The sequence below is a fragment of the Artemia franciscana genome, chromosome 3 (genome assembly GCF_032884065.1).
Source record: "Artemia franciscana chromosome 3, ASM3288406v1, whole genome shotgun sequence".
Lineage (NCBI taxonomy): Eukaryota > Metazoa > Arthropoda > Branchiopoda > Anostraca > Artemiidae > Artemia > Artemia franciscana.
The window spans coordinates 37575157-37598915 of record NC_088865.1 but is presented as its reverse complement, the minus strand read 5'-3'; the positions used below and the strand labels follow the sequence as shown (position 1 = coordinate 37598915).

Below are 23759 nucleotides of genomic sequence, written 5' to 3'. Positions count from 1 at the left end.
ATGTTGGTTTTACGTAAGGGCGGCGCACACGCGGATGTTACGTAAATCCTTTGGAATCATGGGAATGCGAGGAATAAGAACAGCCTCAACCTCAAAAGGCCCTGTCAAGATTGTGGCCTCTATTACGTTTTCCACTGTTTTTTTACGGCAAGTCGCGTGCCATTGCAAAGCTTTGGTGGGTTGATATTTCTTAACAGTATTATTGGTACACCTATTTTTAGTTGTAGCACGTGTGGTGGAAACCCTGAAAGATCTGCGGAATTTAAAAATTCAGATGGAAAATTAACCGCCTCATTTGGTTCCAAATTTGTGTCGACTGACTTGTAAAGGACTGCCTGGTCTCGAATCTTGGTCAAAACAATATTGTTGATTTCGTGGACGTCTATATTTTTGGGTGCAAGAATCGCTCTTTCACTTAGCCATTTATTATTTTTATAATTGTTTAGAATATTCGGAAATACGTTTTTAATCAGTTCATTTTTGGACGTCACTAAATTACAGACTTCAGCAGGTAGTTGTATACGTCCTGAAATTGAGTCTACTGGGAGCTTTCCGTTTCCAATTGCCAGCAATTGATCTGAAAATGTTTGACCAGAGTCATCGTTTTGCAATCGGACAAGCATATTTGTAGTTAATTTTAACGTTTTTACGTGTGCTCATAAACTAGAATTTTTCAGGCATGCATTCATTTCGTCTGCAGGGGTTGATCTATGTATTATAGGTAATGTTTGCCTGAAAGCTCCCGCAAGCAATATTAATGTGCTGCCAAAGGGTTTCGAATTCCCTCGCAAATCTTCAAACATTGATCCAGAGCCTCGAGTGATTTTTTGTGTGCCATTGTGCATTCGTCCCAAATAATAAGTTTGCATTGCTGCGACACTTTACCCATCCCAGATGATTTGGAAATATTGCACGTGGGAGTTTCTGTAGAATGCAAATTTAGAGGCAATTTCAAAGCGGAATGAGCAGTTCTTCTACCAGGCAGCAACGTTGCGGCTATTCCGGACGACGCAATTGCCAACTCTATATTATTTTTTGATCGAATTGATGCCAGAATCAGTTTTCTCACAAACCTTTTACCAGTACCTCCTGGCGCATCCAAAAAGAAAATTTCTCCAATGTTGTTATCGACACAATGCATTATCGTATCATAAATGTCTTTTTGTTCCGACGTTAACTTGGAAATGTTATTTTGTACATACGACAATAGATCGCTCGTACTGTAACTTTGTTCAAGATCCAATTCTACAAATGTCGAAACAGCAGCGGTACGATTAGGTGAAGGCATTCCCAAATCCTTAAGAGGTTTGTTTGCCATACATACGCACAAATCTTCTATAATAACGAAAGTGTAGTTATAAATTTCTGATGTGAAATCAAAAGTCATATCTGACGTCTCTAACCTTTTTCGATGGAGTATATCTTCGGACATTTTTGATTTATATTTTTCCCATAACTCTGTAGGAGCTGATGGAGAGCAAGTTGTTTGTATGATGCCAAACAATGCACAAATTTGACTTGGAGTTGACGTTACGCACGCGTCATTGATGCAGTTATCCTAGTGTTGGTCAATCTCCAATAAATTCAGAGCTTGGCATACACTACGGTAAGTGTCATGTATAGTACCGTTTACAGTTCTCAAATACTCAAAGGACATCGGACCGGGTACATTCACCAAAAGCAGGCGTAGAATGAAGCATTCATGTTGAATGGGTTGAACGGTGTAGAGTCTTCCTATCGTTGTATCTTTGAAGATGGTTGGCCGTCGACTGACTTACCCTGTTTTCGACGTTCAAATGCTTTATTTTTAGTATTCCACGTGTAATACGAAGGCAATTCTGTATACAGCAGTTTTTTTTTTGCAAAAGAATCATTTTTGCATAGCGAAAAGAAAGCAGTTAACTTTGTATCCGGTGGATTCAGGGCTCTTTGTTGCACGTTGGATTCCGAAAAATAAACACGTTGACCATTCTGTAAATGTACCGCTAAGTGAACAACAGCTGGACTACGTTCATGTATCGGAAATGAAAGAATTCGCCAAACAGCTTCATTACTGATTATGTGTCTTCCAGCCTGATATTGTACGATTTCGTCGATATCTTTGATTTCGGAATGCTACTGTTACGCTTCTTTATTATTGCTGTTTCACCGCCATCTTCAGTAGATCTTCTTCTATATTGTGGGTAACCATCATTGCCAGTAATTGTGTTGGATACTAAAAGTCGAGGATATTGCTTTGTGTACCTTCCTTTGGCCATGCATGGTGAATTTTCGTTCAGTGCACCGCAAGGTCCATGCATCATATTTTTTACAACAATATCATATAATCCCTTATCGACATTTTCATCAGGTATTTCAGCGGAAATCACATCATGAATTTCATTAGAAGTAATTTTATTATGTAGCCAGATTAGTATATGTGCGTGTTGCAAACCTCGTTTTTGCCATTCCACTGAGTACATCCAGCATCGCACTGACCCAAACACTTCAAGTTTTACTATGTAGTTTATCAGTGATTTCAAGTTTTGCCGGAAGACACGGGCCGTAATGTCATGTCTATGAATCGCCGATTGTCCTTGAAGTAAAAGCTTCTATATCAGGTCCCAAGATTGATTACATGTAAATGTAATAAATAAATCTGGACGACCATAGAGACGAATATACGCATACGTTTTGATTCAATTTTTGCATACATATCAACGACGTATTGGTGAAACAATTGACGGCATTTTAAAATATAATTGTCTTCATCCTGCCGAATCATTAGTCTATAGGAATAATAATGCATTGCACTGCATTTCTTATTCATTTCTTTGGTAGTGGCTGGATTCATCAATTTAATATTAAAGTGATAGCCGTCAGCTCAATCCCAAAAAATGATAGGATATTGTAGGGCATCGTAGCATCGATGATTTTCAGCAATTCTTACCAACTGAGTGTTTCGCTTATGAAGAATAATATCTGGAGGTAAAAACTGATCACCGACCATAACGATTGCCACTTCGATGATAGTTGGAGCATTGTATCTACGCACATGTTGGCCAGGAGGCATTTTTTTCAGCGGAAATAACAATTTTATGCGTATCAGTAGGCATCAAATGGATGGCTGTTTTGAACAGACGCACTAAATTATTATTTTCGTGGAAAAGATGTTGCAATTGGGAAACGATTGTCCTTTCAACGTTGGGAGAAATTTTGCAACGTGCATTCAATTCAGAATTGCTATCACTGATGAAGTAAAATTGTAAAAATTTATGATTCTCGCCTGAGAATGGTAGAAGGGACCCTGCTCTATGATAAATTTGCCCTTTTACTTTGAAAGTAGGCATAAATTTATCTGGATTTTCGATTTTGGCACCAAACGACGTCATTTGGAAACATGAGTTATATTTTATGATCTGTGATAAAAAACGCTTAGATTCTGACGTAGTTTCAGTAAGCAAAGTCTTCAATGGCTCTGATGGTGCAGCCAATAGAGGAAGTTTAACTTTTCCTGAGGCGCAACACATTCCCATTGTTTCACCATTGAACTTCAAGGCCTTGCAATAGGGACAAATTTTAGACATAGTCCCGATTTGAACACATCTACTCAAGCTATAATCATCTACTGGGCTGTACCTGAATGCCAGGCGATAATTTTCAGGTTGCTCTTGTGATTCCTCGGCACGCTTTCTTTTCTTACTTTCTCTATCAGCCGAAAACCTGTTTTTTTTCTGTTATTGTGATTCCTCGGCACGCCTTCTTTTTTCACTTTCTCTTTTAGCAGCAAGTCTGGTTTTGCGTTGCTCTTGTGATTCCTCGGCACGCTTTCTGTTCTTACTTTCTCTATCAGCCGCAAGCCTGTTTTCTTGCTGTTCTTGTGATTCCTCGGCACGCCTTCTTTTTTCACTTTCTCTTTTAGCAGCAAGTCTGGTTTTGTGTTGCTCTTGTGATTCCTCGGCACGCTTTCTTTTCTTACTTTCTCTATCAGCAGCAAGTTTTTTGGCATAGACTCTTTGAGCAGCTTCCTCGGCTGTTGACATTGTAGGTTCTTCAGTCATTTTACAATTAAACATTTTTCCATGAACGAATGTCTTAAATACCTTTAATGACGTCATCGTCATAATGACGATAACGTATAAATGACGATGCAGGTATAAAATATACCTGCATCATAGTTTGTTTCACAAAAGAACCTAACTTCTCTAATTGAGTGTGTTCTGGATAATACAGAAGTACCTTAAATAATCCTAGGTACCAAAAGTTTAAAAATGTATTTAAAAAAACTGCCTGGTGAAAAAATTTTCATTTGCAGCTGAATCAGGAATAATAATTATCATTTTCCTTTGTCTTAGTAGTGAAATGTTATTAAGAAAACAAATTTGCAGGATTTATAAAAAGAGCTGAAAACCCTTCAAAATTGATCTCACAGCAAAACTAATGTCACTTTGAGGGGTTTCTAGCTTTTTAAAAAAAAACATTCTGCAAATTTGTTTCCAAAATAACATTTCACTATTAAGACTAAAAAAAAAGATTTTGACCTTTCCTCAATCAGCTGCAAATGGAAATTTTCTCTCACTAGTTAGTTTTTTTTAGAAACATATTTTTACCTTTGGTTACTATGGACTGTTTTGAACCCTTTAAGGGCTTAAAATGGATTTTGCCCTAGAAGAATATTTTGACTTATGAAAGAGAGTAGAGAAAGGCATCAAGTGGTATATTCAGTTTCATCCTAGCTGATGAAACTGATATATATATATATATATATATATATATATATATATATATATATATATATATATATATATATATATATATATATATATATATATACTAGCTGTTGGGGTGGCGCTTCGCGCCACCCCAACACCTAGTTGGTGGGGGCGCTTCGCGCCCCCCCAAGCCCCCCCGCGCGCGTAAGTTGTTACGCGCCATATTAGTTACGCGCCATTGTAGTTGTGTCCCTATGTCCCACCTGTGAATCGACCATTCCCTGAGTCGCCATCGTCATTTATATATCCCCCTGTGCACCCCGGCGTCCCCTTTGTAGTTACGTCCCTGTGTCCCGGTCGTCGTCATTTATACTCCCTGTGTCCCGGTGCTTTGTTGATTGCTAATCGAACATTCCTTTTGTCCCGGTCGCTTTCTCTTTGAGTGTCGTCATTTATTTAGATTGTTTCTCCTTTATTTTTCTGTTTTTTTCCTTTTTTTAGTTTTTTTTCTTTTTTAGTTCTTTTAGTTTTTACCTTTTTTAGTTTTTTTTAGTTTTTTTCTTTTTACTTTTTTTTTTAGTTTTTATCTTTTTTATTTTTTTTTATTTTTATTCTTAATTTTATTAGTTTTCTTTTTCTCTTCTATTTTTCAGTTTTTTCCTTTTTTTTAAGTTTTTTTTTTAGTTTTTAGTTTTTTTAGTTTTTTTTTCCTTTTTTTCTTTTTAGTTTTTTATTGGTTTTTACCTTTTTTTTAGCTTTTTTAGTTTTTTTCGTTTTTTCTTTTTACTTTTTTTTTTAGTTTTTATCTTTTTTATTTTTTTTTATTTTATTCTTAATTTTATTCATTTATATATCCCCCTGTGCACCCCGGCGTCCCCTTTGTAGTTATGTCCCTGTGTCCCGGTCGTCGTCATTTATACTCCCTGTGTCCCGGTGCTTTGTTGATTGCTAATCGAACATTCCTTTTGTCCCGGTCGCTTTCTCTTTGAGTGTCGTCATTTATTTAGATTGTCCTTTATTTTTCAGTTTTTTTCCTTTTTTTAGTTTTTTTTTCTTTTTTAGTTCTTTTAGTTTTTACCTTTTTTAGTTTTTTTTAGTTTTTTAGATGAAATTTTTTTTTAGTTTTTTTTCTTTTTTTCTTTTTAGTTTTTTATTGGTTTTTACCTTTTTTTTTAGCTTTTTTAGTTTTTTTCGTTTTTTCTTTTTTTTTTAGTTTTTATCTTTTTTATTTTTTTTTATTTTTATTCTTAATTTTATTAGTTTTCTTTTTCTCTTCTATTTTTCAGTTTTTTCCTTTTTTTTAAGTTTTTTTTTTAGTTTTTAGTTTTTTTAGTTTTTTTTTTCCTTTTTTTCTTTTTAGTTTTTTATTGGTTTTTACCTTTTTTTTAGCTTTTTTAGTTTTTTTCGTTTTTTCTTTTTACTTTTTTTTTTAGTTTTTATCTTTTTTATTTTTTTTTATTTTATTCTTAATTTTATTAGTTTTCTTTTTCTCTTCTATTTTTCAGTTTTTTCCTTTTTTTAAGTTTTTTTTTTAGTTTTTAGTTTTTTTAGTTTTTGTTTTTTTAGTTTTTTTTAGTTTTTTAGCTTTTTTATTTTTTTTTATTAGTTTTTAGTTTTTTTTTGTAGTTTTTGCCTTTTTTTAGTTTTTTCAGTTTTTTTTTAGTTTTTAGTTTTTTACCTTTTTTGTGGATCGTCACCTGATCCACAGATCCACAGATCCACAGACAGACAGACAGCTTATTTTTATATATTTTTTATTTTTTTTATTTTATTCTTAATTTTATTAGTTTTCTTTTTCTCTTCTATTTTTCAGTTTTTTCCTTTTTTTAAGTTTTTTTTTTAGTTTTTAGTTTTTTTAGTTACTTAGTTTTTTTAGTTTTTTTTAGTTTTTTAGATTTTTTATTTTTTTTATTAGTTTTTAGTTTTTTTTGTAGTTTTTGCCTTTTTTTAGTTTTTTCAGTTTTTTTTTTAGTTTTTAGTTTTTTACCTTTTTTGTGGATCGTCACCTGATCCACAGATCCACAGATCCACAGACAACTTATTTTTATATATATAGATATATATATATCTATACTAGCTGTTGGGGTGGCGCTTCGCGCCACCCCAACACCTAGTTGGTGGGGCGCTTCGCGCCCCCCCCCCAAGCCCCCCCGCGCGCGTAAGTCGTTACGCGCCATATTAGTTACGCGCCATTGTAGTTGTGTCCCTGTGTCCCACCTGTGAATATAGATAGATTTATATATGTGTTTCAAACTACGCAAAAATTGCGAATAAACAACATTCTTGGCTTTCCCATTGTCTGTGCATATGCAAAGCCGTATGTACTAATAATGACGTCATATACAAACGCTCTTTTTACAAACAAACAAACATGCATCCACATAACTCGTTTTTATATATAGGTTTTCCATTGTTTTTTTTTACGGCAAGTCGCGTGCCATTGCAAAGCTTTGGTGGGTTGATATTTCTTAAAAGTATTATTGGTACGCCTATTTTTAGTTGTAGCACGTGTGGTGGAAACCCTGAAGGATCTATGGAATTTAAAAATTCAGATGGATAATTAACCGCTTCATTTGGTTCCAAAACTGTGTCGACTGACTTGTAAAGGACTGCCTGGTCTCGAATCTTGTTCAAAACAATATTGTTGATTTCGTGGACGTCTATATTTTTGGGTGCGAGAATCGCTCTTTCACTTAGCCATTTATTATTTTTATAATTTTTTAGAATATTCGGAAATACTTTTTCAATCAATTCATTTTTGGACGTCACTAAATTACAGAAATCAGCAGGTAGTTGTATACGTCCTGAAATTGAGTCTACTGTTTGACCAGAGTCATCGTTTTGCAATCGGACACGCATATTTGTAGTTAATTTTAATATTTTTACGTGTGCCTATAATTTAGAATTTTTTAGGCAAGCATTCATTTCGTCTGCAGGAGTTAAACTACGTAAAAATTGCGAATATACAACATTCTTGGCTTTCCCATTGTCTCTGCATATACAAAGCCGTATGTACTAATGATGACATCATATGCAAACGCTCTTTTTACAAACAAACAAACATGCATACATACAACTCGTTTTTATATATATAGATAGATAGATAGATAGATAAAATACAAATTAACTGCGTAAAACTTGCGAATATACAACATTCTTCGCTGTCCAATTGTCGCTGCATATAAATAGATTGTCAGGTTTACCGACCCTCGAACATGCAACGTACAATTGTCAATGGGAAAAACAATCAGTATTAAGATCTATACCACATTTTTCTAATGATTGACCTTGAGCTTTGTTAATGGTGATTGCAAATGCTAATCGAATTGGGAATTGCAATCTTTTAAATTGAAAAGGCAGATCCGTTGGAATCTTGGGAATGCGAGGAATAAGAACAGCCTCACCCTCAAAAGGCCCTGTCAAGATTGTGGCCTCTATTAGGTTTTCCATTGTTTTTTTTACGGCAGGTCGAGTGCCATAGCAAAGCTTTGGTGGGTTTATATTTCTTAAAAGTATTATTGGTAGGCCTATTTTTAGTTGTAGCACGTGTGGTGGAAACCCTGAGAATAATATCTCGAGGTAAAAACTGATCACCGACCATAACGATGGCCACTTCGTCGATAGTTGGAGCATTGTATCTACGCACATGTTGGCCAGGAGGCGTTTTGTCAGCGGAAATAACAATTTTATGCGTATAAGTAGGCATCAAATCGATGGCTGTTTTGAACAGACGCACTAAATTATTATTTTCGTGGAAAAGATGTTGTAATTGGGAAACGATTGTCCTTTCAATGTTGGGAGAAATTTCGCAACGTGCATTCAATTCAGAATTTCTATCACTGATGAAGTACAATTGTAAAAATTTATGATTCTCGCCTGAGAATGGTAGTAGAGACCCTGCTCTATGATAAATTTGCCCTTTTACTTTGAAAGTAGACATAAATTGATCTGGATTTTCAATTTGGGCTCAATATTCCTTATGTCCCGGTGTCCCGGTCGTCATTTATATCCCCCTGTTTTATATCCCGCTTATTTTTCAGTTTTTTCCTTTTTTTAGTTTTTTTTTACTTTTTTAGTTCTTTTAGTTTTTACGTTTTTTAGTTTTTTTTAGTTTTTTAGATGAATTTTTTTTTTTAGTTTTTTACCTTTTTTCTTTTTAGTTTTTATTGGTTTTTACCTTTTTTTAGCTTTTTATCTTTTTTATTTTTTTTTTTTTATTTTTAATTTTATTAGTATTCTTTTTCTCTTCTATTTTTCATTTTTCCTTTTTTTTAGTTTTTTTTAGTTTTTAGTTTTTTAAGTTTTTTCCTTTTTTTAGTTTCTTTATTTTTTTTAGTTTTTCGGCTTTTTTATTTTTTTATTAGTTTTTAGTTTTTTTGTAGTTTTTGCCTTTTTTTAGTTTTTTCAGTTTTTTTTTCGAATATATAAGGTTCATTACGTTTAGTGTTACCCATGGAAACCTAAAAGCCTGAATAAATTTGCCTGAATTTAAAAAAAGTGGCAAAGACCGTGTAAAAGCCAAGAAATATTAATGAAAATGGCACCATCAACTTCACTACATCATAGAACCTTAATGTAGAGGTCTTAAGCTCCTATATACATAAATGTGGAATTTTACTTATTTGCCAGAAGAAAGATAACGGATGTGTATTTAATTTTTTTTCCAGGGGTGTATATAACTAAATGTCCTAGAAGATCGGGAGAGAATGCATTTGAATGGAAATTAAAAGTTCCAGTGCCCATTTTAAGTGATGGAAAAGAATGGAGGGGAACAAGCCCCTCTCCTACGCCCCCTTTTCCCAAAGATGCCCGATAAAAATTTTGATATAGTCACTTTGTTCAGCATAGTTAAAAGATCCAACAATTATGCCTTTAGAGGTGGCTTGAATCCCCCCCCCCCACCGTAGCGCGTGGAGATATACCTTTAAGTTAGGAAATTTTTCCATTGTCTGCCTATAGTATTTGTTATTAGGAATAATACTTACATTTTTTCAGGGGTGAAACTTTGTGCTTGGGGTTGGTTTCTATAGGGAGAAGCTTCAGTGGAGAAGGAATTTGTCAGGGTTGAACTTTCGAGGAAAATTTTTCCACTGGGAAGATTTGGCAGAATTAATATATGAAATTCTTTTTTTTATCTTATTTTATCTTTGCCAATTCAATTTTGCATTTGGAGATGTTCCAGGGGCATTCTCCGGAAGAAATGCTCAGCAGGTTTGTATTTCTGGAAAAAAAAATCCACGGAAGGGGGGATTGCCTGAGGGATCGGAAAAACGATTAGAAAATTAATGTCCTTTTCAAATTAAAGTATGCTAAGGAGACTTTTCAGGCTGAATCGTCCACAAAAAAATTTACTGGGGGATTTCAGCAAGGATGCATTTTTATGGAGGAGGCCGTATTCTACGTGGGACGAACTTCACACGGAGGAGTTTCTGTGTTAGGGGAGGAAATTTTTCATAGAGGGTGAGCCAGATGTACCGGTAGTATTTGTTCAGAAATTAGATAAAAAGAAAGTTTTCCAACTGAAAGAAAGGAGCTACATTAAAACTCAAAATGAACAGACATTATTCCGTATATTAAGGGATTGTACCAGTCGTCAATACCTTGTTCTTTACGCTAAAGTTTGACTGTTTGTCCCGATTTTTAAGAAAGACTCCTGAAACACAAAGGAAGTTTAATTAGAATAGAAAGCTTTTTAAAAGTCCTAAGAACTTAGTCTTGAAGAGCAGGGTATTGAGAAGTGGGACAACCCCATCATATACGGAATAATTTATGATCGTTTTCGTTCCCAATGTTGCTTTTTAATTTCAGCTGAAAATAATTTTTTGATCATCCTTGAGTAAACGTTAGTTGTTCTTCCCTACTCGGCTACTTGGTTTGTTGCTCGGTCCCTATCTCGGCTAGGACATGATGCATGACCCGAATGTTTTTGTACGCTGTCTCAGGACTTACACATGAGCCAGATTTAACGCAATGGTATATTGAAAATATTTCAGATCCTTCAAAACTCGATAAGGCTTAACTAGAGTTTTATCACCAGTCATGCAGAATGACCTTGGATCAAAATTATCTGCCAAAGACCATCTGGCTAATCAATTGATAATCACGGTTATGGATATCGAAAAATACTTATGAACGAAAATATATATTTGCCACTTTCAATTCTCCAACTGACCTCAAAGACTGACTCGACCCATAGCTTGATTCTTCGTTCAATGTCCTCCTCGTCGTATGGTCCTGTCAAAAAGGCAACTGAAGAAATTACATTCTCCATTTCTTGCTGAGATATTGTGTTATCATTATTGGTATCATAGAGACGAAAAGTCCATCTGAGTTTATCTTCCAACGATCCTCTACATAGCTTAGAGAGTCCAAATAACAAGTCCTACGAACAAAAGAATTAAATAAAATCAAAGATCTATAACTCATAGTTTGCATTCGTTTTTGGAAAGCGACACTACTTGAAAATTTCACATTCTTAGGCACAGCACATTTTAGGATGCACAGTGTGAGAGACGATAAAAGGTTTTTCAGAAGAATTATTTTGCTTTTTTATTAATAGTACCTATGTACACGCTCTTGTCTGCTCATTACATCTTAGCTAGTCTGATCTTCAGAAAGCGGTTGGAGTAAAAATGTAATACCAATTGTAAGATACCACAAGGAATTGTTGGGACCTTAAATAAACTGGGCTATTGGGCTAAAGATAAGACTGCCCTCACTGGCTGCCATCTCGTACTTCTGCTCTTTGTGTTGACATGAGGTGTATTCTCAATGGTTTGCACTTTGCGAAAGGTTCGAATAGGTCAATGAAACTAAAACATTGAAATAAATTTGTGATCTATCTGATGATGGTAACTACCTGCTGCCACCACTTTTCACTTTATTTTTTATTTTACTCTAAAAAAGTAACAGTAGCGTCTAATGTTTCTTACGCATTGCATTCTTTTAATCTATAAAAAACATTAATTCCCAAATAAGTAAACCTATTGGAAATGTTCAAACCTACTTGCTTAGCAATAAATGTGACAGCTTGCACTGTAGGTTGGCAGATTTAATATAACTCCTTTAGATTTGTTGTATGATTCCATATCTCATAAACCCTTTTTATAGTTGGAAATTAAGTGGTATTTGGAAGATGATGCAAGGAGCTGGGGCATCAGATTTTAATAATGTGCAACATATCCATCTTTCAAATAGTAAATAGGGAGATGAGGGAGCACAAACCTAAAAGTGACACATTTGGCCCTTCAGCTAAATATACTTAAATGTGTGTATGATACCTGTTTTAACAATTTGGTTGAATAAATGGAGTTTAGAGGGAGGGAAGGATATGGAAGAAGATATGGTATATGGTATGGTATCAAGAACCTAAATCTTGATATGGTATCATCATCAGATATGGTCATTATCTGATATATCATGATATGATATGGTATCAAGAACCTAAAATTATGAATTGTCCAACACTTCTTGGTTTTCGGTTGGACTGCAACTGATACTGAATATTTTCATAGATTCAATTAGAATGTGAGATAAACCTTTTCTTTCCTCACTTTGCGAAAAATGCAAAATTCCACATTTTTGTACATACGAGCTTGAAGTCTCTACAGTAAGGTTCTGTGACATGCTGAATCTGATGGTGTGATTTTCGTGAAGACCACAAGATCTTTTGAGTGTGTTTTTCTCATTTTTCAAAAATTGAGCACATTTTCTAAGGCATGTAACTTTTGATAGCTTAACATTAAATTTGATGAATTTTACACATTTGAATAAGCATCAAAATTCAACTCTTTTTATGTATCTATTGTGTTCATGTCTCTTAGAGTTTCGGTTACTACTGAGCCACAACATTTCTTACTTACAGTTCTTTATCACGAACCGTCCGAAAATATGCACAATCTCTTATAAAGGAATGGGGACAACCTTCCAGTAGAACATCCCGCTCTTTACGCTAAAGTTTCAACACATTAAAAACATGAATTATATTTTTGGTAAAGTATAAGTTAAACTTTAGCAGTAAAATGCAGGTAAATTGGAAGGTCGACACCTAGTCATTATAAAATACAGGTAAATTGGAAGATAGCCTCCTCAAACATTGCGGAAAAGACACTTTATTTCCACGCGGCTATGCATTTATTGGGCCCGACTTCCTTTTAAGATTAATTTATAAAACTTTTTCCACAAATTGAGTTTTTCGAAGAAAAGTAAAGAACGCCAAAGAACCAAAATGAGAAGATAACTTCGAAGACCACACTGCCTTTCCATGACGAAAGTAAAACAGTTCAAAATAGGGATGAAAACTTTTTATTGACAGTGAACAGATATAAAATTTAACTGGATATTTCGAACACATATAAGTGTTCATCATCAGCAGTAAAACTAAACAACATGAATAAAACCAAACAAAATTTATACCTAATAAACTAATTACATATAGTTTATTGCTCTTATTTTTTTCAATGCATTAGCAGAAGCCAGTCTCTTTGACCTTTTCGGTTCTGGTTCATTAGATTTATCTGACATATTACGTGGACAGAGGTCATAGCTTTTAGGTGAGGTGATATTTACTTTATTTGAACTCAGTAAGTTATCATAAATTGAATTAAGTCCAAATTTACCCGTATCTCTGTTTATGGAATTATTCTCGATTTTTTTTTTTTTTAATTTCTATTGTTTCCCTGAAAATTTAGGTTCCTTTGGTCCCTAGAAATCAAAGAAATATTTTCAAACAAAATAAAATGATTTGGAAAATTATAGATATGTTCCGAGAGGGCCGATGTGAAATCTTCAGGGAACCTAAACCTAAATTGAAATCTACGTCTCATTCACGTAGAATTTTGATGTTGTAGCAATCTCATTTTTAAATTCTGGTTAGTGCGTCCCACATAAGAGCTTCCACAAGTTCATGGGATTTTATAAACCCCACTCTGTTTGTCTACGGAAATTCGATCCTTTCCAGAATTTAAAAAACTAACCAAAGTATTACTACCTCTTAAAGCTACCTTTAAGCCATTATATTGTAAAATTCTTTTAAGCTTTTCACTCAACCCTGGATGGTAGAGAACAAAAAATATCTTTCTTTTCTGTTGTTTCCAGAATATCGTCAGAAAATTCTAGAATTTTTTTCTTCTTTTCGAAAAAGTCTGGTCAATTAACCAACCCGGATAATGGTTACTTATTAGAATCTCTTTTAACAACTATAATTCCTCCTCAATTAATTTTGGAGAGCAAATTCTAAAAATGCGGTCAGTTAAGGATATGATTAAACCAATTTTTGCTTGGCGAGCATGACCGGAGAAAAACGACAAAAATGAGAAGAACTAAAATAAAACAATCTACCAAGCGTAAACACAAATCACCGTCAATGGTTAAATGAATCACAAAAACGAACAGAAATTACAATAAATAAGCGAGTCAAACTAAAAACAAGCAGAAATTAACATAAGTAGGGCTGACACCCCCATGCCTTGTGAAGACCAGAACAAAATCTGCGCTTCATTGATAAACATATATGAATGTGGACAGTTCAATATACATAGGCTTAACTGATATTTATTTCTTAAAGTCGTATTAGCTTTGATTTTTTAAAGTTAAAAAGTGAAAACATTTAATATTTATTTTGTTTTCAGTCAAGTCCAGATTATGCTATGTTATTCAGAAGTTTGTGGAAATTCTTACTCATAAAAGTTTCTGCAGGTTTTAAATTCAATTTTATTGAAGTTCTAGTCCCCTTTTTTATGAGTCAAAAGTGATTGGACGGTAACCAGCCCCTCGCCACATCCATTATTTCCCGAAACACATCCAATCAAATTTTGAGACAGGTATTTTGTTCAGCATAGTTGAAAGGCTTAGTAATTATGTCTTTGGGGAGCAATATCTGCACGCCACTACTACCACTGCTACTACTGCTACCAGGAGCGTCATTGAGGGGGAACAAGGGGGTGCATTTCCCCCAAAAGAAAATTGAATAAAAAGGCTATTACATGGCCTATGCCCCTTGACTATCTGGATAAGGACTCCCTATTGTCCCCCAATAAAAATGCTGGAGCTACTCCCCTGACTACTACTACTGCTACCACTAATACTACTTCTACAACTACCACTACTACCACGACAACTCTGTTTCTGTAGCGAGTATTATCAAGGCTAAGGATGCTGTAATAAAATCTGAGAAAATACAGGGGGGAAATTTGAACTAAATCAAAACATACTATGTGCATACATATTGTCAAATGGCGTATTAGCAATATTTTCGGAACGGCTTACCTTATCAAGATGAAACTTCCAGGATATCAAGAGGGGGGGGGATTCAACTGACCAAAAGGCAACATGTACATGCTGCTATTACTATTAATACTGCTGCTGCTAGCATTATTACAATCTTTAATACAACACTGTTATTACTTATTGTTATTACTGCTCCTACTACTACCACTAATACCACTATTTTTAGAATGGTTTACCGTATTAAGGTTAAACTTCGGGGGTATCACGAGGGGGATGTTCAACTGACCAAAAGGCTGCATACATATGCTGCCACTGCTATTAGTACTGCTGCTGCAACTCTTACTACTAATACAACTCTAATTCTATTGCAACTACTTGTAAGGCTATTGTAAGTACTTGTAAGAAAATTTCAAGAAGTATATGAATAAAAAATCACCAAAAGGGTATATCGTTAATGTCACAGCAACAGCTGATCGCATAAAGATGAAACATATAGGACTTGATGAGGGGGTTGTTCAACTGACCAATAGGCAACATGTCGATTCTTCTGATTCTACTAATACTAATGATGTTACTGTTAATACAGCTACTATTGCTACTAGTACTAATACTACTGCTTTGACTACTGTTCTGACAATGCCTAAGGATATAAAGTTGAAGAACTCAGGGAATTTTGGGAGCTGGGGGTGGGAAGGTTAACAGATTCACAACACGCTGTCTTTACGGAGGTTGTCAAAGGGCTGTATTAGCTTTATCGTAGGAACGGTTTGGTGAATGAACTTGAAGCTTAAATGGCTTGTTTGTAAGGATTTTGAACTAACCAAAGGGTACTATAATTTATTATATGTCCCCCGAGGCTTATCTTACAACTCTTGACCCTGGGCTCTGGGGGGTTGTGTCATCCTGGGGGGTATAAATATGATCTTTGGACTATTTTCAGCAAAATGGCAATCTCAAAGTTTCTATCGAATGCATTTGGGAAAAAGAGAAAGGGCGGAGGAGGGACCAATCATTTTCGTATCGATCATTTTTGACTCTTAAAAAAAACTAGAACTTTCAATTTCAAATAAAACGAAACTCCTTAAACGTTTATGTGACTACCCCTTCCATAAAAACCTTATATGCCCCCGAGGCATAACTTCAAACCCTTGTGCCCAAGCTATTGGGGGCTATTGGGGGCAAGCTCAGATGCATTGTATAGTGATCTTTGGACTATTTGGACAAAATAGTCATCTAAATATTTTGATCGGATGCTTTTAAGGAAGAGAAATCTTGCAAGGGGGGATCTACTTGCTCTGCGATCACTTTCAACGCGAAAGAAGAAAAATATAAGTTTCAATATACAATCAAATGAGCCCCATCCAAAGATTATACAACCATATTTTCAATAAAAACCTTATATTCCCCATAGGCAGAACTTAAAACCCTTGCTCCCAGGCTCTGGGGATTTTTGTCAACAATCAAGGCATTGTTATATGTTTTTTGGACTATTTTGAACAAAATGGCTATCTCAAAATTTTGATCGTATTCATTTGTGGAAAAGAGGACGTGGTGTGAGAGCTAGTTGCCCTCCGATTATTCTTGACTCTTACAAAGTTCTGAGGCCCATGCAATATTTATACGACCACTCACTCTACAAAAACCTTACATGCCCTCAGGGCATAAGTTAACAATTTCCCCCAGGCTTTGGGTAGTTCTGTCAACCTCAGAGGCATTGTCATAAGATCTTTAGACTATTTTGAACAAAATATTTATATGTATAATATATATAAATATTTATATTTATCTGTAAATATGTAGCGGTGGGGGAGGGGCTAGTTTTCCTCCGATCACCTTCAACACCAAAAAAAGAAGACAGAACTTTCAATATCCAATCAAATAAGATCCCTACAGAGATTATACCACCAGCCCTTCAATGAAAACCTTATATGCACCCGAGGCATGATTTAGAACACCTGCCTCCAGGCTCTGGGGGTTTGTGTCAACCCCGAAGGCATTGTTAGTAGCATCCCTTCAACGAATTCCATGAGGCTCATAGCCACTACTCTTTTCTTTATAAATGATTTAAGATGAGGAAAAAAATCAACAGCGATTCCCCTCAGTGCACTAAGCGGGTTCGTGAGAAAATCTATAGGACACAGACTTTTGTAAATACAAATTTTAATGTTAAAAAACTTTTTAAAATCATGAAATTACACAGAAAGCAATTAAAACTCAACAAACTAAAAAACTAAACTTGAAAAAAACCTGATATAGGATAAAATTTAAGCAAAAACAACACACTAAACAAACTAAAAAGCAAAACTTGAAAAACCTGATATAGGATAAAATTGAAGCAAAAAGAACACTGAGTTAAAGAAAGGTTGGAACCCAAGTGATTAGCAATTTCAGGGGATAGACGGCTGTTATTAGAGGTAAATTTAAGCCGTAAAAAAGATATTTCTGAGAGGTCTCAATGACAATTGCTATTGCTCTATTAGACGTACCTGAAAGAAAAAAGAGAAATCGTTTTGTCATTTTTAACAAAAAAATGTCTTAGGAATGATGAAGGGTGCAAGAGGATGCCAGAAAGCTAGTAATAGGATGGCATAGTTGCGTGAATGAACATGGTGTATCACGGAGGGTTGGTTTGTGAAAACATGAACCAATGATTTTAAAGTATGATCTTTAACGTAAGCCATGATTAATGCCTTACGAGTGATGAAGTGGTGTCAGAGGGTGCCAGAAGGCCAGCCATATTGTGACATGGTGGCGTGAATTGTCATGGTGTATCTCGTTTAGAATGGTTTGTAAATAACACGGACCAATGGATTTAAAGCATCAATTTTAACAAAAAAATACCTGGAGAATGTCTTAAGAAAAATCAGAGGTGCCAGAAGGTACCGTGTGCCATTTATAGTGTGGGACAGTGGCTTGAATTGACATGATGTATCACGCTGAGGGTGGCTTGCGAAAACACGATCCAATAGATTTAAAGCATGATTTTTGACATGAAAATATCTAGAAAATTTCTTAGGAACAATGAGGGGTGATAGAGGGTGGCAGAGAGCCATCCATTGTTTGCCACGGTAGCGGGAACGGTCATGGTGTCTCTTGTTTAGGATGGCTTGCATAAAACATAGACCAATGGATTAGAAGTTTGATTTTTGGCAAGAAAATACTTGAAAAATGTCTTAGGAAGGGTTAGGGAGGTCAGATGTTGCTGTGTGGCATCCAAAGTGTGCCACAGTGGCGTGAATTGACATGATGCATCACGTTCAGGATGGCTTGCGGAAACATGACCCAATGGATTTAAATTATACTTTTATCAAGAAAATACCCGAAAAATGTATTTGGAATCATAAGGGGTGCTAGACTGTGTCGTGTGTCATTCACAGTTTGCCACGGTGGCATCAATATGCATATTTTTGGCTAAGGAAACATGATATTATCATTAAAAACTTAAAAACTCATAGAAAACTCAGAAATACCCAAATGCAAAAATGTGTCTCTTTTTCTTGCAAGTGCATCCAACAGAGTAATAGAAACGATGCCTTTTCATTTAACCTCTCAGAAATACGTCTTAATATGGCTCAAATTGCCTCTAATAACAACCGTTCCCCCCTGGAATTCCTTGCAAGGGCAAACTAGCCACAAATTGTGACAGTGGTGTGAATGTGCATAGTCTTGGCTCAAAGAATTGCGGTATTTACGTTGAAATCTCTCAGGAATAGCGGAATGCAAAAAATCCACTTTTTTCTTGCAGGTGTGTCTAATAGAGCAGTAAAACAATAAACTTTAATTAAAACCTCTCAGAAATATCTCTTAACATGGCTTAAATTTATCTCTAACAACAACCCTGTACCCACTGAAATTGATTGCTATGATTCCCACCTTTCTTAAATCCTCTAGTTCTTTTTGCTTGTATTTTATCCTATATTAGGTTTTTACGTTTTATTTTTCAGTTTCTTGAGTTTTACTTGCTTTCTCTGTGATTTCACAATTTTTAATGCTTTTTGTTAATAAAATTTGATTGTACAATTTTCTGTGTCCTTTAGATTTCTTGTTCGAGGATGAATCATTGCAATGCTTGCGCTCTCCTGCGTAAAGGGTTGGAAATATGTGATCCATTTAATCATTCTAGTAAGCGGGGCAGGGGATTCTCCTTGCGTTTAATAGGTTATAAAGTAGAAAGAATTCACCAAATAATATTAGAAAGGCTTTCATAGTCCAGCTGTCTAGTGCTCCATTCCATAGAGGGGGAATATATTTTGAATCCTAATACGGTCAAAAATGTTCAGATTATAAAGGATCCCCGAGAAAACAAATAAAAACAGAATGAAAGAAAATGTCTCTTAAAGTATTATGTAACAACCCACGTATCTATCGTCTTAACGTAACAAAAAAAACAATAACCAAAGGAATCCCGAAAATGTGTCAGAAAAAATGTCTTGGAATGTCTTGAAAAATGTTTCAAAAACATCTTGAAATGTTCTGAAACGTCTTGCTGGTGAAATTGGTTGCTAGGATGCCCCCGATGGAATTGGCTGGTAGGGCCCCGTTGGAATTGGTTGGTAAAGCCCCCCCCCCCCCCTTACACTTGACTGTTAAGGCCCACAGTGAAATTGACTGCTAGAATCCCCCTCACGAATTGGTTTCTAGGCCCCCCCGTTGGATTTGAATTCTAGGGGCTCCCGCTGGAATTGGATACTTGGAATTGGTTGCTATGGAGTTTGGTGAAATTGGGTGGAAGGACCTCCAGTGGAATCAGATGCTAGGCCCTCTTGGAATAGACTGCTGGGGCCACCCATAGAATTGACTGCTAGGGATTCCGTTTGAATTGGTTAGAGCCTCCTTTTGGAGTTGGATACTAGCCCCCCTTTTGAATTAACTGCTAGGACCCCAATGAAAAGGCTGCTGGTTTAGGTTAGAACCTCCCCGGTTAGGTTAGGTAAGGGCACCTTGTTGGGATTGGTCGCTAGGCCCCTCCCCCGTTGGAATTGACTTCTAGACCCCCTGTTGGAATTGGTTATGGCCTCCGTCCTCCCCCGCTTGAATTAACTGCTAGGGGCCTCCGATGAAAAAGATTGCTAGGTTAGGTTGGGGACCCCATGGTTAGGTTAGGTAAGGGCTCTTACGAAGGAAAAGGGCCTCCTTGTGAAATTGAATGCTAGGGATTCCCTTTTGTCAGGTTAGGGGCCCGGTGAAGTTGGTTGCTAAGGGCCCCTGTTGGAATTAATTTTAGGGCTCCAATTGGAATTGGATGCTACCCCCCCTCTCGCTTGAATTGACTGCTAGAGTCCCCAATGGAAAAGGCTTTCCATTGGATTAGGGCCCCCCTAATCATATTCCTAATCTATTTCCAATAGATTAGGGCCCCCCGTTTAGGCTAAGGCCCCCTTCCTGGTGAAAATTGAGGTGTTCATTGAGGGGGATACTACTATTGTTAATTGTTCTTTTTTACTATTTTGAACAAAGTGACTATCTCAAATGTTCGATCTTATGTACTTGGAGAAAAGAGGGCGTTAGACCCAATTTCTTAATGGTCTCCCAGTAGCAGCCCCCTGAAAGTTTTTTCCTGGCGAGTTTAAAAAAAAAACACTCTATTACGTAACACCCAAAGCTTATTATGTAACATCCAAAGATATTCCAAAGAGAATAAGTCCTGGCTCTCGTAGGTTTTTTAAGCAATCAAAGAAAATAAACTGCTCATTACGCCTCATGGAATTCGTTGAGGGGATACTACTATTGTTAATTGTTCTTTTAGACTATTTTGAACAAAGTTACTATCTGAAAATTTTGACCGGATATACTTGGAGAAAAGAAGACTTGAGGGTGAGGGCTAGTTACTCTTCGATTACTTTTGACTCTTAAAGAGAGCACTAAAACGTTCAATTTCCAATCGAATGAGACCCTCCTAAGTTTAAACGACCACCCCTTCCATAAAAACCCTCTTTATTAACAATGGGCAGCTAGCATAACTCTTTTCCTCGGTTGCCATTGGGGTGGGGGACGTCCCAAATGACGTAATTACTGAACCTTTCAACTATGGTGAAGAAAGCAGCTATTTCAAAATTTTGATATGACGTGTTTGGAGAAATGATGGGGGGGGGGGGCTGTCCACCCTTCAATCATTTTTATTCTTAAAACGGCATTAGAACTTTTTATTTCCAATAGTGCTTTAGTAAAAAAAAAACCATCAATAATACATTGCGCCCACATCACTCTTTGCTTAGGCAGTGCCATTACGTTGCCTGTGATTATACATTTAGCCACTATCATGGAATTAGGAGATACTGAAGAAAACTTGTAGCACAAGTCAATCGCTCCGTCTGATGGTTTGGCAATTACCGATTCAGTTTTGTTCAAGAAATCCTTGAAGTTGGAATGTATCTCAGGCATGAATTTAGTGGTAGAAGCCTTGATTCAAAGAAAAATAAATTAAATACAGAATAAAGAAGGAGAAGAAGAGCTTTGTGAAATAAAATTTTTTATAAGGAATCAAGAGCCCACTTTTTTTTATCCATGTCTATGAGCTGGCCATGCTTATTAAATGAGACAGATCAATTCGCCACTAAAAAGTGTAAATTTGAAGGATTATTGAAAATGTAATAGATACAGCCGTTAGATAAAACATTAAATAAGATAAACATTGAATAAGGTAATAAGCTATAAAAATATATAAGACGAGATAAATAAATGGCATCTACACTATAATGTTAGAAAGTAAATTTAGAAGTTTGAATGCTATTTAAACAACCTTGTATTTTATTTTTATTCTTTCGTCCATCATGTATGAATAATTTGGTGGTATTTGCATGAATAATGGTAATTTTTCTAATGATAAAGCATCTAATGTGCTTTCACTGCCTCATCTATCAATTGATACTGAGAAATGCACTTATTTCTGTCATGGAACGTATTATAAGCAGCGCAAAAGTGCTGCCTAAGCAAAGTGCGATATGGACAAAATGTTTCTTTTCAGACCAGGGCACTTCATACAAATGGAGTTGTTTAGATGCTTCAAAAGGGGCTCATTCGATTAAAAATTGAAAGTTTTAGTGTCCTTTTTAATATTCAAAAGTGATAGGAAGGCAAGCAGCCATCCTATACTCAACATTTCCCCAAATACATGTAACCGAAATTCCGAGATAGCCATTTTGTTTGGTGTAGTTGAAAGGTCCAATAACTATGTTCTTGAGGATAAAACCCCTGAAAGCCCCTAGGGCAAGGGCTATAAGTTATAATAGTTGCCCATTATTAACATGTCCGATTTTCATGGAAGGGGTGGTCGTACAAACGCTCTTTTTAAGAGTCAAAAGTGGTTTAAGAAAACTAGCCCCCCCACGTCCTTTTTTCTTTAAATGCATTCGATAAAAATTTTGAGATTGCCTTTTGCTCAAAGCAGTCTAAAAACCATATAAACACGCCTTCGGGTTTGAAAAAACCCCTCAGAACCTTGGGCAAGCGTTGTAAGTTTTATGCTCAGGGGGTGTATAAGGTTCTTATGGAAGAGGTGGTTATAAAAACTTTAGAGAAGCCTCATTTAATTGGATATTAAATATTTTATTTCCCTTTTTTAGAGTTTAAAGTGATTGTAGGGCATATAGCCCCCCCCCAGGGGCCCTCTTTTCCGAGTGCATCTGATGGAATTTTTTTCATTGTTTACGTATAGTACGTGTTATTGGGTGCTACTACCACCAACACTACTACGTTAAATGCTACTACTACTATTACTTCTGCTAATACTTCTATAACAACTACTTGTGAGGCTAAGAGCATTAAGTTGAATATTTGAAGAAGCAATTGAATATACTGGTTATCAAAAGGAAATATGAGCAATATCCAAGCAACGGCTAATTTTATTAAGTTGAAATTTCAACTGAACAAAAAGCAATACGTTAAAAATACTGCTGCTACCAGCATTATTAATATTACTAGCAGTAATATTAATACTACTACTGTGGCTACTGTTACAACTATGCCTAAGGGTCTGAAGGTGAACTTTTCAGGGAATTTTTAGGGGGGGGAGTAAATTAATTACAACACGCTGACTGTATTTAGGATGTCAAAAGGGCATATCAGCAGTATCTTAGTAACAGTTTGGTGTGTGAATTTGAAACTTACAGTGCTTGTCGGGGGGATGTCGAACTAGGCAAAAGATAATACTTTGTATCCTATTGCTACTGCTTCTACTCATGCTACCACTACTGCTAATACTACTGCCACTATTATTGCTGCTTCTACTACTACTGCTGCCACTAAGGCTACGGCTATTACTATTAGTTTTATTGCTACTACAACTATTAGTGCTGGTACTACTAATAATGCTACTAAAGCTTAGGGTATTAAGGTGAAAATTTGTTGAATATTGAAACTGTGTTGTAGTAAATTTGAATGCACTATTTTTACAGACGTTGTCAACAGGACGTATCAGCAATAATTCAGGAAATATAAATGGCATTAAACTGAAACCTCCAGTGTGTATTGAAGGCGATGTTGAAGAACCCGAAGGTGGTTTGCGCATACTGCTTCTAATGGTACTACTGCTATTACAGCCATTTCTACTGCGCAAGCTATGGGTATTAAGGTCCAGCATTCAAGATGCTGAACTAAGTCAAAACGAATGCAAGCCGCTCTCATGAGTGGCTTATATTATTAAGTTAGACCTTTAAGGATAAGTTGTGGCGGATTTTTAAATAGCCAGAAGGCATTGTAAGTATACTACAAATATTACCACCACAGTTACTGTAACTAGTGACGTTAAGGGTATTAAGGTGAAACTTTTAGTGAAAGATTGGAGATTTTCAATTAAACGGAAAGTCTATACGTATGCAGGTTTTTGACAGGGCATATAAGCAA

At 35.8% G+C, this 23759-nt stretch overlaps 2 protein-coding genes across 3 annotated transcripts in view; one reads left to right on the top strand and one right to left on the bottom strand.

Annotated features, from left to right (window-relative positions):
- Nucleotides 1-23759, bottom strand: part of LOC136025247 (Kv channel-interacting protein 1-like) — a 333579-nt gene that overhangs the window by 28827 nt on the left and 280993 nt on the right. For both annotated transcript variants that reach the window (XM_065701082.1, XM_065701083.1), the window contains one exon: nucleotides 10864-11073. In XM_065701082.1, coding sequence (XP_065557154.1) covers nucleotides 11051-11073 — 23 coding nt within the window. In that variant the 3' untranslated portion in view covers nucleotides 10864-11050. The remainder of the gene's footprint in view (nucleotides 1-10863; nucleotides 11074-23759) is intronic.
- LOC136024678 (uncharacterized) overlaps nucleotides 15146-23759 on the top strand; it is a 41516-nt gene continuing 32902 nt past the window's right edge. Inside the window, exons 1-2 of the mRNA XM_065700099.1 lie at nucleotides 15146-15295; nucleotides 23312-23414. Coding sequence (XP_065556171.1) covers nucleotides 15146-15295; nucleotides 23312-23414 — 253 coding nt within the window. The remainder of the gene's footprint in view (nucleotides 15296-23311; nucleotides 23415-23759) is intronic.